This window comes from Hemibagrus wyckioides, linkage group LG05, assembly GCF_019097595.1.
Source record: "Hemibagrus wyckioides isolate EC202008001 linkage group LG05, SWU_Hwy_1.0, whole genome shotgun sequence".
Classification (NCBI taxonomy): Eukaryota; Metazoa; Chordata; class Actinopteri; order Siluriformes; family Bagridae; genus Hemibagrus; species Hemibagrus wyckioides.
Genome location: NC_080714.1, coordinates 5,554,259 through 5,569,106, shown reverse-complemented (window position 1 = coordinate 5,569,106; position 14,848 = coordinate 5,554,259). Strand labels below are relative to the sequence as shown.

General features: G+C 40.2%; 2 protein-coding genes across 5 annotated transcripts in view; one reads left to right on the top strand and one right to left on the bottom strand.

The window, feature by feature from the left end:
* Nucleotides 1-234: 234 nt before the first annotated feature.
* On the bottom strand, nt 235-9,133 carry ido1 (indoleamine 2,3-dioxygenase 1). 3 transcript variants are annotated; one of them, XM_058389734.1, is made up of 10 exons: nt 8,997-9,133; nt 5,874-5,969; nt 5,273-5,392; nt 3,820-3,938; nt 3,651-3,665; nt 3,392-3,491; nt 3,184-3,301; nt 2,964-3,015; nt 1,408-1,556; nt 235-707 (listed from the first exon to the last, which is right to left on the bottom strand). In XM_058389734.1, the coding sequence occupies exons 2-10, from the start codon at nt 5,937-5,939 to the stop codon at nt 319-321; spliced, it is 1,128 nt and encodes a 375-aa protein (XP_058245717.1). In that variant the 5' UTR covers nt 5,940-5,969; nt 8,997-9,133; the 3' UTR covers nt 235-318. The 3 variants fall into 3 exon arrangements, with proteins under 3 accessions (XP_058245717.1, XP_058245718.1, XP_058245716.1); XM_058389735.1 differs by lacking the exon at nt 8,997-9,133 and adding an exon at nt 8,721-8,864; XM_058389733.1 differs by lacking the exon at nt 8,997-9,133 and adding an exon at nt 6,862-7,054.
* LOC131353041 (rho-related BTB domain-containing protein 2-like) overlaps nt 9,123-14,848 on the top strand; it is a 17,634-nt gene continuing 11,908 nt past the window's right edge. Inside the window, exons 1-4 of one of the 2 annotated variants that reach the window (XM_058389732.1) lie at nt 9,123-9,261; nt 14,026-14,227; nt 14,358-14,461; nt 14,601-14,786. In XM_058389732.1, the coding sequence (XP_058245715.1) occupies nt 9,194-9,261; nt 14,026-14,227; nt 14,358-14,461; nt 14,601-14,786 (560 nt within the window). In that variant the 5' untranslated portion in view covers nt 9,123-9,193. Of the gene's footprint in view, nt 9,262-14,025; nt 14,228-14,339; nt 14,462-14,600; nt 14,787-14,848 lie in introns of both variants that reach the window. The other variant, XM_058389731.1, reaches the window with a different exon arrangement.

The following is a 14,848-nucleotide window of genomic DNA, read 5'->3' as shown; positions in this document are numbered from 1 at the left end:
AGCAGATCATTCAGTTTGCTGCAGGTTTTACATCGGATGCCCTTCCTAAAGCAACCCTCCCATTTTATCCAGGCTTGACACCAGCACTAAGATGTAACTCTTCAGTGGCTGGGTTAGCTCTCTGCCCAGGAATCGAACCCGGGCCTCGTTGGATCCTGCCGCTGGACGACCAGGAGGCCTACAGCACTGTCATTGATATTAAATCTCTTCACGTTTTCTTTACAATGCAAGGACACTCACTAATCAGATTTCATCAAAGCACCTTTATTTTTCAACTTTCCTTCATATTCCAGGATGATATTTCATACTGTATCCTCCTCATACGTCACTTCTCACTGAGGTCAAAACGTCTTTCGTTCTCTCCCTCACAGTCTTCAGGAAGCTCATGATCCCCGAGCCGCCCGTCCCTCTTTCTTCCAGTGCCGTGGGTGCTTTCCACACGGGGTCGTGTTCTGCTAAAGACTCTGGGTCTGCACAGCGGAGCTGTTTGGCTCGGGACGCTGGGACGGTGATGAAGCGCGACACTATGTTGATGTGGTAACTCCGCAGTGAAACCAGCCGAGCCACGCAGCGATCGAAGGCCTCCGTCAGACTCTCGTCGGCTTGATTAAGCACGAAGGACCTCAGGGACGGAGCACGAGAGATTTCCTCGATGAAGCATCTGTGAGATGGAGGCATGTAGCCTCGCATGCTGGTCAGGAAGGTTGCTGAATGGATGAGGTTTACACAGTTTACATTTTTATATCTGCATTGTCAGAAAATGTTTCACTGAGACTATGATTCCTTGTGAGTAAGAAATAAAACTCTTTGGAAGCATGCTGTTAAAAAAATAAATAAATAAAATAAAATAAAATAAAATAAAATAAAATAAAATAAAATAAAATAAAATAAAATAAAATAAAATAAAATAAAATAAAATAAAATAAAATAAAATAAAATAAAATAAAATAAAATAAAATAAAATAAAATAAAATAAGCTGTGATATGGTGGTATGGCATGACCCAGTGCTAAGAGTTACTATTAATGTCATGAAGTTTTTGAAGATTTTCATTCCTTATTTTTATTCATTAACAAACTTTTTTGTTTGTTTTATTTTTATCCTTTTATAGCTACATTTTAGGAACTGTTCCTTCACAAGCCTTTCTTTTCTCTCCAATATTTCAAATAAACCACAAACAGATCTGTGCTTAAAAACTTCCCATGACAAAAAACTTGCCATTAACATCACTTCCATAAAATCCTAAATAAATATTTTTTATAAAAACATTGTACACACTATATAGTCCCTGCATACATTGTTACTGTAGAAACGATAATTTTTAAAAAATATTATAAAAATCTGCATTTGCAGATTCTGCTCATATTTTGCTCTAATTGAGTAACGTTATGGAGATGATCTATCTCACCACTCTTTTCCTCGTGCTTGACGCCTAGCAGCTCATCAAAGCTGTGGAGCAGACTGCTCTGAGCTGCGCTTCCTCCTGAAAACTCCATCGGTTCAGCCTGAACGCCCTCGTAAACAAGCCCCTCTGCCATCGACGGGTTGTCTTTCCACCTGAAACATGCGCCATCGTGCAGGTGTCCAAATACAGCAGCATGGATACAGTGATGACAATCGTGTGGCAGCAGCACAGTGCAGATTCAGGTCAAGAGATTCAGGTAATGATCACAACACAGGACTGGGTTTAAGCTGACAGGAAGGATGTGGTAACTTAAATAACCACTCTGTACAAAAGCATGTCAAATCAAGCAGAACATCATACTAGATCCCATTTCTGGCTGTTAAGAACAAGAATCTGAGGCTACAGTGGGCACAGACTTACCAAAAATGACCAGCTCTCCAGTTTTAGTGAGTCTTTGCCCACTCTATGTCAGTTTCATAAGTCGATTTCCGTTAAGGGGTTAAATTGACGGTTTCTGAGATGCTTTTCTGCCCAACCTGGTTGTAAAGAGTTATTTGAGGTAACATAAACTTCCTTAATATTCTCTATATATGATCTACTTCAGAGTAAACATTTAAAAAAAGCATTAGATTATAAATCAGACATTGCTTTCATCTCATTGTATACAGTATAAGCCATCTGCTGATGTTTCAATGCACTAGTTGCATGTGTTCAGTGAAAGAATCAGTGACAGCAGGTGAAACGGACGGAAACTGAACGCAGTGTAGGTCTCCACATCCAGTAGACAGGTTTGTTGGATGGTTCAGAACCATGCTGAGATTTAGATCATAACCACAAACCTCCCCCTCTCGAAAAATGTCTTTAAAATCTCTCACAAGCTGGCGGCCTTCCCGGTGAGACTGGAGTTCTTCATGCTACAGTTTTCAGCTTTTCATTAAAAAGCCAGCTAATAAAATGCAGGTGAGGCTCATAAACTAGCAACGAGCACTCGCTGGGGTTCAGTGCTCCATCATCAGCGCTAACGACTGAACAGGCTGACGACTTTCGACAGTTCTATATGATTTGAGCTCTAATCACAGGCCATGTAGACAAAATATGATTGAAGTGTTCATCAAGCTGAAATTATAATAAATAAACGTAGAATCAATACAGGATGGATGGAATACCAGAAGGTGATATTTAATTGATTGGATTGATTTTGTGGTCATTGTATGGGATGGTGGTCATTGCAATTAGAGAGTCAATAAAATAAAATGACATAAAATGACATAAAATGACATAAAATGACATAAAATAAAATAAAATAAAATAAAATAAAATAAAAAATTATCAGATATAATTACATTAAAATAACTCATAAAAATAAAATAACATTTAAAAAATTAAATCAAATTAAAATAAATTAATTAAAATAAAATAAAATGTAAAAAATTAATCATTAAATGAAATATAAAAAAATAAATAAATAAATAAAACAAAATGATTGTAATCAATTAAATTTAATTAAAAATTTTAATTAAAAAAAAAAAAATTTAAATGCTCAAATATTAGTAGCTTACCCTGATAAAAATATCCGCATAATGCCGTAGAATACAGAAGGATCCACGTATACTGAAATATTATAGAGAAATTAATATGGCATTAAAATTTCAAGTGTTCAAATCAGTTTTTTTTCCTCCATAAAACAGAAATACATTGGTAATATTTTATAATCAGGGCCTTTTTTCAAATAAGTAAAAGAAAAAAAAAAATTAAATATTAATGGCATTTAAGGATTACCGTGCATTTGTTTGAGAGCTTCCTTCATGTCATCTATAGACCGACTAATGACATCAAGGCCTCGGATCACTGTGGACACATCACCGTCGCAGACACCACAGATCACTTCAGGGATGGCCTGCACTATGGAAACAATGCTTTACTGTATCAGAATACTCTAGCACTTTTTTAACTGCTTGATATTCACTTATAAAATGACATGGAAGACCTTGAGAGCAGGAACAGCAGCCAGTTCCACCAGCAGAGTGACGAGGAAAAAACCTCTAGCACTTTCCTCACCAGGAATACTGAACAACAGCTCCAGATTCCTTGCACGAGACACACACACACACACACACACACTGTGAGTGTGCGACAGTGGCAGAGTTGCTCTTCAGTGCTGTTGTAATAAGAAGGCTCCCTCTACTGGCCAGCTTGAAATGCAAATTTAACAAAAACAACAAAAACAGAATTTTATTTGAACTTACTCCATGTCAAGTGGACTGAAGCCAGCAACAAGGATCCGTATATTGAATAAAATGACAAGAAAAGGTGTTACAGGGTTAGCAAAAAGATACAAGACAGCATATTAACATAGAAATATATTAAAGCTGAGTGTGTGTGCTTCTGAAACCCTGTCAGAGAGAAATATTCTACCCATCTGGCTGTCTTTTCCTCCAGTTGGCCAAAACCCCATCAGCATGAGTAAGTATTGGCGGGAGACCCAACTTCTGAGAAACCTCCCAGTACGGTACTGCTAGGTTCTGTGGGAGAACCTAACATACAGTACACCCACACACACAGACACACAACATACCAGTGCTCAGATATGACAGATGTATTGATTTGGTGGCTAGTTTTCTTTCTGTTTCGTTGGTTTTTCTTTAGATTTATGTTAACTCAAAGTACTCAAAGATGGAAAGTAACACTATTCTCACTGCAGTATTCAAGAACAGTGAGGGGTTTGTTTTGTATTATTACTATTATTAAGTTGTAGTAATTTTACTCGACTAAATAAAAGTTTGAACTTGGCTACATTAAAAAAAACAAAACAATAAAAAGCAACTTAAAGTAAATTAAATGAATTTAATATTCCAAATTCAACACCTAATCAAAATAAAACCTGTCGAAAGTTCACACATTCAGGTGCTAAATGCTTAGCAGCAGCAACGTCTGGGACAGCGGCGACAGACGAGCGTCCCTGGTCTGATTTATTAGCTATATTCACTTTAAAGTGCTTCAAAGTAAATAGCTTGATCAACATTCATCCTGTGGGAACATGTCCAGCTTAGCCATTAGCTAGCTGAGTGAGCTGGATTGGTCAGGTCTTTTGTTGATTGTTTAACAGTATAAAAGCACTTGATGTTCAGGAAGAATTTCCTGTAGTGATTGTGCAAAATCATGTGTATAGGACATCTTTTCTAGCATGAGCATGAGCTAGCTAATAACAAGCAAGCTACTGAAGCACTTGGCTAAGTTAGCTAGCTAACTAACTTGACCTGAGGTAATTCAGCATAGCTCAGTTAGAATAGTAAGAAAGCAGGAACTTTGCACTTTGCACTGTGGAAAAAAGCAAACTTTCTTCTGTATTAGCAGTCAATTTAATGTGTTTTTGACTCTTTCCACCACCAGAAGTACTTACACCGATCAGGCATAACCTTATGACCATTTGCTAAATATTTCTATCAGAACCAGCATTAATTTCTTTTAAACAACAGTAGCTTGTCTGTTGGATCGGTTCACACGGGCCAGCCTTCGCTCCCCATGTGCATCAATGAGCCTTGGCCACCCATGACCCTGTTGCCATTTCACCACTGTTCCTTCCTTGGACCACTTTTGATAGATACTGACCACTGCAGACCGGGAACACCCCACAAGAGCTGCAGTTTTGGAGATGCTCTGATCCAGTCATCTAGCCATCACAATTTGGCCCTTATCAAACTCGCTTGCTCATTTTTCCTGCTTCTAACACATCAACTTTGAGCACAAAATGTTGACTTGCTGCCTAATATATCCCACCCACTAACAGGTGCCATGATGAGGAGATCATCAGTCTTATTCACTTCACCTGTCACTGCTCATGGCTGATCAATGTATTTCACTGCTGTACCTTCACTTTATCTTCTTCCCCCTCCTGCCAGACGTAACCCATAGTGATGATGCTCAGGGCCAGATGAGCAAGGCGCAGCTCTCGATGGCTCTGCAGCAGGTCAGCGTCTAACAGAGGCATCTGGGATTTAAACAACAAGCTTTCATTTTCATTGCTGCCAAAATAGTAGACTGGATTTAGAAAATGGAACGAAAATGGGCACGATACATAATTTATGAGACACTGGCATATGCAGCCATTATTTTAGTGAAACATTTGTTCATTCGTTTCCAGCAGATAACGTGCGTCATCCAGGATTTGTTATTTTGATATGGTTCCTTCACTACACAAATTAGCAAAAGGCAGGAACACAAACAAGCAAATCAAGTGAAAATTCTATTTGAAGTTGATTTATTAAGGGATAGTGCAGATATGAAGATCTTAATCAATGGAAGTAGAAAGTAAAAAGACAAAATAATAATAATGATAGACAAATAATGATTGATTGATGTGATCATTTTTTTTTGAGATACTGGTACAGGTATTGTCACTAAGCTTTTCAATTAAATCATGTGAAATTCCCACATAAATGTTATTGCAATGGCGCTTTTGTGACCCTTACCCTATGAACAGACGAGCGAAGGGAGTGGGAAGAGACGAGCTCACTGGCACGTCCAGCGATGTCCATCCACGGCTTGAAGTACGGCGGCAGCTCGACCTTTACGGACACCAGAGAAATTCAGCGTCATTCTCCCTCTCGGGTTTCTGAATTTAGGGCCAACAATGTGACAAAACTGTCTCTTCAGTTGCCAACTAAAGACAGCCGGATGCCCCATTACACAGCTGAAGATTAGCACAAATTTGCATTTATATGAAATTCATTCATATACTGGCTCCTGATGGTGAAGAAAACGGCCCTGAGCTGTTGAGACTTCTGTGAGGAATTGTCATCTGAATAAAAGTGTTAGAAAGCCTTTTTACCCACTTGGTATATTTATACAAAGTCTGCCATGCCATATCATGCTGTAACATCAGAATCAATACATAGTCTCAAGTCCACAGGTGTATCTCTGTCTATTCATTTCTACATAATTCTGTCTACAAAATAGAAAATTTCGCTGTCAATAAGCTGAGTTTTTCCGTAATAAGACATTTATTGCACAATTTTTGGAAGGAGTCTCCAGTGTCTCCAAGAGCTCACTCTACCACCTTAAATAAAACCATGACAACGAATAAATTAATTACGAATTGTAATCATCGGTGAATTGCTGCTGTATAAAAGGAATAAAACACTTCGGGACATGCCTGGTGAAATTGGGATTAGCTGAAGGATTTATACTAAACGTCTTCCATATTCGATATTAGATATTATATTTTATACACCATTTATTACAAAAGCAAAAAGCTTGAAAAAGTAGGCCAAAAAAAAATGAAATAAAATCATTGTTACTGTGGAAGGCTTTATTTGTACCAATGCTATACAATTAAATTTACCTAAAGAATATTATATGATAATAGTCTACTACATCTTGAAGCAGTAGATTACCATTACCTAGACATTTATTTTGCATGCGTATTCCTCAAACCTGTATTAATTGACATGTACATACCAGAGGATCAGGCAGAGCAAAGCCATATTCATCAGATATATGATATTGTTTTAGAGACAGGGATCTCCTTGAATCTGAATCTGCAGCTTTATTTTCCATATTTAGTCCCAGCACCTGGATGAGCAAATTTTACTTTTAAATTCTCTCTCTCTCTCTCTCTCTCTCTCTCTCTCTGTGTATTCTGTCTGCTTTGCACTGTAGGCATTACGTAAACCTGTGGTTCTCTTATACCTGGCCTTGGACGTAGACCTTTCCCAGGTCATCAACCCGTTTTCAAGGTTTTTATGAGATTATTAACAACAAAAAAAAACCTAGTGTTTAGTATATTCATGCAATTCTACGTGCATAACTTGTCTAAGTATATATACCTGGTAGGTTTGTTTTACTGGCTTGATTTTGTGTAGAAACTCTTAAAATCCTCTAGTGGATTTTAACAAACGCTGGTTATGGAATTTCTCAAGTATCAAGAGATTTGCTTTTTTAACACTAAAGCAGTACTAGATCATGCAGCAATATATTTGCAGTTTTATTAACATTACATCACTCAACATGACAAATATTATTATCATGATTATCTGAGTTGTATGAATGTATGGCACATCTTTGGAGAAACATGTGAAACACCTCCAGCTGCATGAATATAACTCAACCCAGTTTACTTATTAGACACATTTCAGTGCGCTCTGATTATAAATTAACAGCCCTTCAGTCACATCCGTGGCGGTTTGACTTTGAACTCTAAAGCTTAAAACACACATAAGTGTCAAAAATGCAAAAACATCCAAAGCCTATAAATCCACTCGAAGCAGAATGTTAAAGGATGTTGGTGCCTCTGACTGGCTGCTTGTCCTAAAGGAAGTGTTCACATTCTTGTCCATTAGATAACCCAAAACCCATTGCAAATGTTGATCTGGACCAGTCAGAACATAGTCTTAGCTCCTGTACTGCTGTTCAAATCAAATCACAAATGAGGTTAATACACTATATTGCCAAAAGTTTTGGGACACCCCTCCAAATCATTGAATTCAGGGGTTGGGCTTGACCTTTTAGTTCCAGTGAAAGGAACTCTTAATGCTTCAGCTTCATACCAAGACATTTTGGACAATTTCATGCTCCCAACTTTGTGGGAACAGTTTGGGGATGACCCCCTTCCTGTTCCAAAATGACTGCGCACCAGTGCACAAAGCAAGGTCCATAAAGACATGGATGAGTGAGTTTGGTGTGGAGGAACTTGACCAAGTCCTGACCTCAACACCTTTTGGATGAATTAGAGCGGAGACTGCGAGCCAGGCCTTCTTGTCCAACGTCACTGCCTGACCTCACAGACGCACTTCTAGAGGAATTCTTTCCTAAACCTAAAGCCTTCCCAGAAGAGTTGAAGCTGTTACAGCTGCAAAGGGGTTGCCAACTCCATATTACAATCATGTCCATGCAAAGACAGATGTCCTAAAACTTCTGTCAATATAGTGTGTTGCACTGATGCCAAGTCGCTATGGTATAAGAGGAATAAAACACGTTAGGGTTGCTATAAATGGACAGTAATCAGCTAGGGGAAGAAAAAAGGTTCTTCAAATTGTTTTGGCCGCAACACACTAAACCTGTGTGGATTATTTTCCTATAACAGAAGACCCCCAAAGTGTTTTAGTCCTCATTTACAGTTTGTTATTAAGTTTGCTGACCGGAAGTTTGTGTTATTTCAAAAACTAATTTTTTACACTTATTTGAAGTCAGATACACTAAAGCATCACTGCTGTCTTGAAATAGTTTCTATACTGCTTTTCTTCCCACATGCCGAGTTATTTGAGCCGAGCGTGTTTTGATTCAGAAAGTTTACGTAGGTTTCTTTTCAAACGACTCACCCAATTGATTCCATCTGCAGAATCGGCTCATCTGGAGTGCATCGCCTTTATTATCATTATTATTGTTTTTTTTTTTTTTTAACGTTGTCATATTTGTAAATCTTGTGAATTCAGTGTATGAAGTCTGAAATCGTGACTACTCCGTATCGACAAAGCTCTGAGTGGTGAATCGAATGAATCTGAACACGCGCGGCTCGATTCTTTTGAAGAGTCGAATCAGTGAAAAGAATCGCAGTACAGATGAATGGGCAGGCGGACGACGGTGCTTGTTTTTACCTCAGTACTGTGGACCGAGGGAGCAGCGAGGCTATTTCCAGGCCTCGCGGCTTACCTGAAGCAAAATAAAACAGCTCAGAAACAAGAGAGGACTTTCCGCAGCCTCTTAGCCGGCTCTAAATCGCAACCGTCGGCTTGTTGTCTTCACATGAAAATGAAGTTCACCGCCTGTTCCCGTCGGCGGCGAGCTATGACCCATGGATGTCGTTTCCGCCTTTCGCTTACAGACAGCAGCCAAGCGGATGCGCTTCTTCCCTCTGATGCGGTAAGATGAGCCGAGCTTATCTCCTCCAGCTTGATGGATGTTTTGACGGGGAATGCTCGGTGCTGGGTTTCTAAATGAACTGACATGTAATGCTTGACGAGACCTGGGCGTTACGTAACATAAACAAAACAGAGTAAAGCGCACTGGCTGTGAATGGACACCTTAATAATGTGGATATTTTAACAGACGCACAGATGTGCTGTTATTGTTTACACGTTAAAAAAAAAACCTTATGTAAAGGCGCTATAGTGGCTCACGAGGAAAGAAAAGGGTTCCATGAGTTATTAGGACTCACTATAGAACTTATTTTCGATAAATAATTTGGAAAACGTATGAAGGCCTGTAATACATGGGGGCGTGCGGCATCGGGGTTACTTCAGTGCACAGTTGCATCAGCTGGCACGCGCTCTCTCTCTCTCCCTCTCTCCCTCTCTCTCTCTCTCTCTCTTCTCCCTGACTGTTTTTGAACCGCAAGGATGAACGTGAAAGTGCCTGCGTCAGAGCCTGCTGATTAATGACCGAGCACTTTTGCTGAATGCAGAGTTCTCTCTCTCTCTCTCTCTCTCTCCCTCTCTCTCTCTCTCTCTCTCTCTCTCTCTCTCTCTCTCTCTCTCTGCCTCTCCCTCTCTCCTTGGAGCTTTATAGGTTATTACACGCTTGCGACTTTCTGTGCATCTTGATCTTTAGTGGGTTTCCTCTCACTTCAAGTCCAATGCCAATTGAAATCATCCATTAAACTGCACCCTGTGCTGAGTTAGCACTAAGGTCTCAGAAATAAAGGTACCAAGCTGTACTTTTCCTTATTGTTAGGGTGATCTCATCACGATCTAATCATGATTTGTAGCTTTGAATATATATATATATATATATATATATATATATATATATATATATATATATATAACTTAAAATAAATTGAAGATGCATTACGTAAGATTTGTCATATTTTGCAAGATCAGGCGCTTTTGTGGGTTTGACCATCATTAAATAAGCCCAATTCCCCGTTTCCACCCAGGTACTGTGACCTGTCAAGCTAAGTGTCTATACAATGACCGACAGGAAGCCTATCCATAAACAAACAAGCACTCAGGACCTGGTAGTCAGCTTTCTGGGGTTTTCTTAGCCACTTAATACACTTGGCTTAAAACCATCATTATGAGGTTTTTGCATAACTTTCGAACATGTACGAGTATTATATATTGCACCAATAATGACCTTTTAAGGAGCACCAAGCTAATTAATAGCACACCTCTCATACCCTGATGCATAATAAAGATATAAAACCGTGCATCATTTGATCACAGCCACAAAGATGTTGAATTACAGTGTACAGGTACATCCACCTGAATTAAAGGTGGAAATAAAGGGTCACTTGCCACTGGGGAGGTTCACTTTAATGTAAAGGACCACTCATGCACCTTTAAAGATTTAAAGATCTATTCAAGGTACATCGTGTGCACAGTAGGTACTAAAGCTGCTCCTGTGACAAGGAACGATGCAGTTTAGTATTTTATTATTAGTATTAGTATAATCTAATGCAATTTTTAACCTAAGTGTTGTTTGACAAATTGCATTGTGTGGAAGAAACTCTAAAAGCCAATTAATTCTTTGCATGCAGCTAATTCAGCACTGGGGGGGGGGGGGGGGGGTGTTAATTGAAGTCTGTGGGGATTCATTAGACGTGTCCATAATTCAGAAGGGTGTTAGTCAGGATGAGCCGGCTGTTTTTTGGAAGGCTGCGGCAATAATAGGTGCACTTTATCCGTGCACATTAAAAATAACCCGACTCTGCTGGATACAGGGTGAAAACTCCTGAGCTGGGTCACCTTCAGCCTTCAGCCTCCTAAGCGCGAGGTTTATTTACATCTGTGTCATTAAAGTAGACGTGTTTCTCTACTCATCGATGGAGAGGAGAGGCGGTGCGAAGGGCTTATATGAATGGACTCCTTTGTAAGGTCTTGCGTGAAATGCGTATTATGTATCAGGCTCGGTGTTTACAGTCTTCTTCAAAAACAGATTGTGCTGCATTGAGTATTTCTGCCGAGGGTGTGGAGTGCTCTTGGAAAGCGTGTGTATATATGCGCTTGGCTGTTAGAGGGATCTAAGCCCTATAGGCTATAAACCATGTTACTCAGCATGTATTCACAGGCGCAGAAGTCAGGTGTTTACTAGAATAGAACAAAAACCAACGAGCACAAACCGCATAGCGCACTGCACTACAGTAGAGTCCGTTTAACCAGTGGTGACATACCGTTTAGTGTGGGAATATGGGATCCGGGATGTAGCCACCCATCGGTCGCGTACAGTAAGTCAAGCAGGTCTCCATGGAAACCAGAGACCGGGTTGCGATACCAACAACCTTCATAAGCAAGGCACTGGAGAAGACGGACCTCACGCCTTTCAGCCGGGGCTTCATTTACAGGAAGGTAAAGACAGCAATAACGGACTCGGACTAATCCTAGATCGTTATATCTTTACTGTCTAAATTCCGTCTTGTGTTTGCGTCCTGACTGACGTGTCATGATGCTGCTTAATGGACGGAAGAATGAATGAATGAATGGGCGGCTGTGTTGCACGGTGTTCAGGAAGCCTCTTGTTTCTCACATGCTGATACGTTTACTGTAAGTTGCATCATGTTGAAAGAGAAACACACCCTGTGCAGGACCTTGGTGTTGTCTATGATGAGCAGACGGTACAGCGTGGAGGCTAAACGTAGGTTTGATTACAGCAGCTGATAACACCTTACCGGAGAGAGCGGAGAATTTATTGCACTTATTAAACAGATTCATGGCCGCATCGACTTTAAGGATGGATGTATAGGTTTGCAAGAGGAGCTGAATGGATGTAGAATACTCGTACCAGGAGCTGTTATTAATCGTAGTCTCAGGTTTGTTCAGTCAGAGGTGAAAATGCGAGGTTTATTAAACGAGGAAGGTCACAGTATTAAATGAGGAATTAGAAGTGCTATTGTAAGAAGTTCATCAGTGACATGGACCTTAAATGATTTAACCCCTCAGGTACCACTGTCTCTTTCTTATTAGCAAGAGTAAAGCGGAGACTTTTTCCATAAACGTTAAATAAAGTTCTCTCTTATGAACTGGAGCTTTCCTGCCATGCGAGCATCTGTGTGAATTATCAGTTACCATAGAAACAGTATTATTATAGTACACCTGATTCAGCTGCTGTTCTAAACGTGAAACACTTCCTGACTGATCAGATCGGAGCATTTATCAGCGCTATGGTATAATCGTGCTTTTCATCACCATCATACACACACACACCCCTTCATGGCGTTCCCAATGAATGAAGCATGCAGTAATTAGCTGCATTTTTGATGAGCCGAGCTAAAGTGTGTTTGTGCAGTCTGTTGTCAGGTCGAGTGGTTTAACGGTTGTTTATTCGAGTCTGATTGCGTGTTAAGAAGCGAAAGTGACCAACGAAGGGTTTGTAGATTTATAGATGTGGAGGAATAGAAGCACGGCATGGGCGATGTGATGAACATTGAAAGAACAGCGAACTGACAGTCTGATGAGACGATCATGTGATGCCTGATATTCATTTTGTTGTTTCATTTTTTTTTTTAATTTTAATGTTACATTCAATTATTTAAATTAGAAATTGCCAAAAAAATTATTTTATTTTATTTTATTTTTTAAATCTAATATATTTTTCCACTCTTCTTTTACTCATTTATTGTGTAGCATGACTTTAATATTATTATTATTATTATTATTATTATTATTATTATTATTATTATTATACTAATAATACATAATAATAATTAAAAACAATAATATGTGCTAAATTTTAGTTCTCCCAGCTGTCTTCATTGCCCAGCCCGAACCCTTCTGCTTTTTGAGCGAGGTCATTTGAAATAGAAGCCATAAAGAATCATATAACCACACGCAGAGGTCATGATGCAGAAATCCAGACTTCTGAAAATAGTTTAATCAATGAAAGGATGTAATGATTGAATTACTCTAATACTGGATCGAGTGAGAATGGGATCTTTGGATGGCCCATGCAGTTCAGTGCAGCACAAAGTGCACGAAAGTACCAGATTTTTGATGACACTGATGCTCTGTAACATGTACGTAAAAAGCTTCCCTAAAATACTGCTCCACATTGTTCCTGAGAGGTCACATGACCGGACCGGCACGCTTGTCTTGTTAGCTTTAAGCTCGTGCAGGCATTGAGACAGGTCAATATGTTGAAATGTCACATTCATTATGCCTGTGAAGTGTACACGCTTCGGTGAAATGACCACAGTGCGAACGCCCACACAAACCCCAAAGCTGTGTTCAAGAAGCTTAAATCTATAGGTGTTAACGGTGTACAGTGACCTCACTGCAGGATGCAGGCGGAATAGCAGTATCGATCCTGTAAAGCGCTGTACCATTACTCCTCCTTTCTCACATGCTCCCTGTTTAGTGCCAGATTGTTACAGAGCTCAGCTGATGAAAAAGTGACACCGGGCTGCTGGAAATATAACTTCCACAATGATGGGTTCCTCGCTTTGAAAGCTTGACATATTAAGAAGATGTCTTTGTCACATATACATTACAGGATAGTGAAAGTCTCTTCTTTGTACAGCCCAGTTTAGGATGTTGGGGTCTGAGCAAAGGGTCAGCCATGATCAGAGTAGGTTAAGCTTCCAACAGTGGCAGATTGGGAGTTCTGGTCCTTGATATTCCAATCAGCAACCCAGAACCTTAACCGTTTGAACCCAGCACTCCCCAGCATTAATATGAATTATTTTTGCAGGTCCCATTTTATGGATTCTGATATGGACTATGAGAGGCCAAATGTCGAGACCATCAAGTGTGTGGTTGTCGGGGACAACGCAGTGGGAAAGACCCGGCTCATCTGCGCCCGGGCTTGTAACGCCACGCTGACCCAGTACCAGCTCCTCGCCACACATGTTCCCACTGTCTGGGCTATAGACCAATACAGAGTCTGCCAGGAGGTGAGGAAATTCTGCATCATTCAGAGGATAGTCAGTCACCTTTGTGCACAGGGTCAAGTGTTAAAAATGTATATACAGTAATGACCTAGGTAAATCTCCATGCATGTGATAGGTGTGTTTCTCCAACCAGGTTCTAGAGCGATCTAGGGACGTGGTGGATGATGTCAGCGTGTCCTTGCGGCTCTGGGACACGTTCGGGGATCATCACAAGGACCGTCGTTTTGCTTACGGACGGTGAGCTGTGCCATTCATACAACCTGCTAGGAGCTATTAAGTTTCAGGTTACATTTGCAGAAGCAGTTGCTGGTGTTCTCATTCTTAAAGCAGCTGCATAGAGTCACGTTACATCACTCACTCTGGGTATTGGTGGCAGGTCTGATGTGGTGGTGCTGTGTTTCTCAATCGCCAACCCGAACTCGCTGCACCATGTGAGGACCATGTGGTACCCTGAAATCAAACACTTCTGCCCCAGAGCTCCTGTCATCCTTGTGGGCTGCCAGCTGGACCTGAGATACGCTGACCTCGAGGCAGTGAACAGAGCGCGGCGCCCGCTGGCGAGGTGAGAGCAGAAAATCATCCTGCTGTCTATGCTGATGCTGTACTGCTGCAAGCAAGAAAATA

Coding starts and splice junctions, on each gene's coding strand:
- ido1 (XM_058389733.1), bottom strand. CDS start 6,960: ATGGAAAATAAAGCTGCAGATTCAGATTCAAGGAGATCCCTGTCTCTA. Junction 3,016..3,183: donor AGCTCTCAAACAAATGCACG/GTAATCCTTAAA, acceptor ATAATATTTCAG/TATACGTGGATCCTTCTGTA. Junction 708..1,407: donor CAAGCACGAGGAAAAGAGTG/GTGAGATAGATC, acceptor TCATCCATTCAG/CAACCTTCCTGACCAGCATG.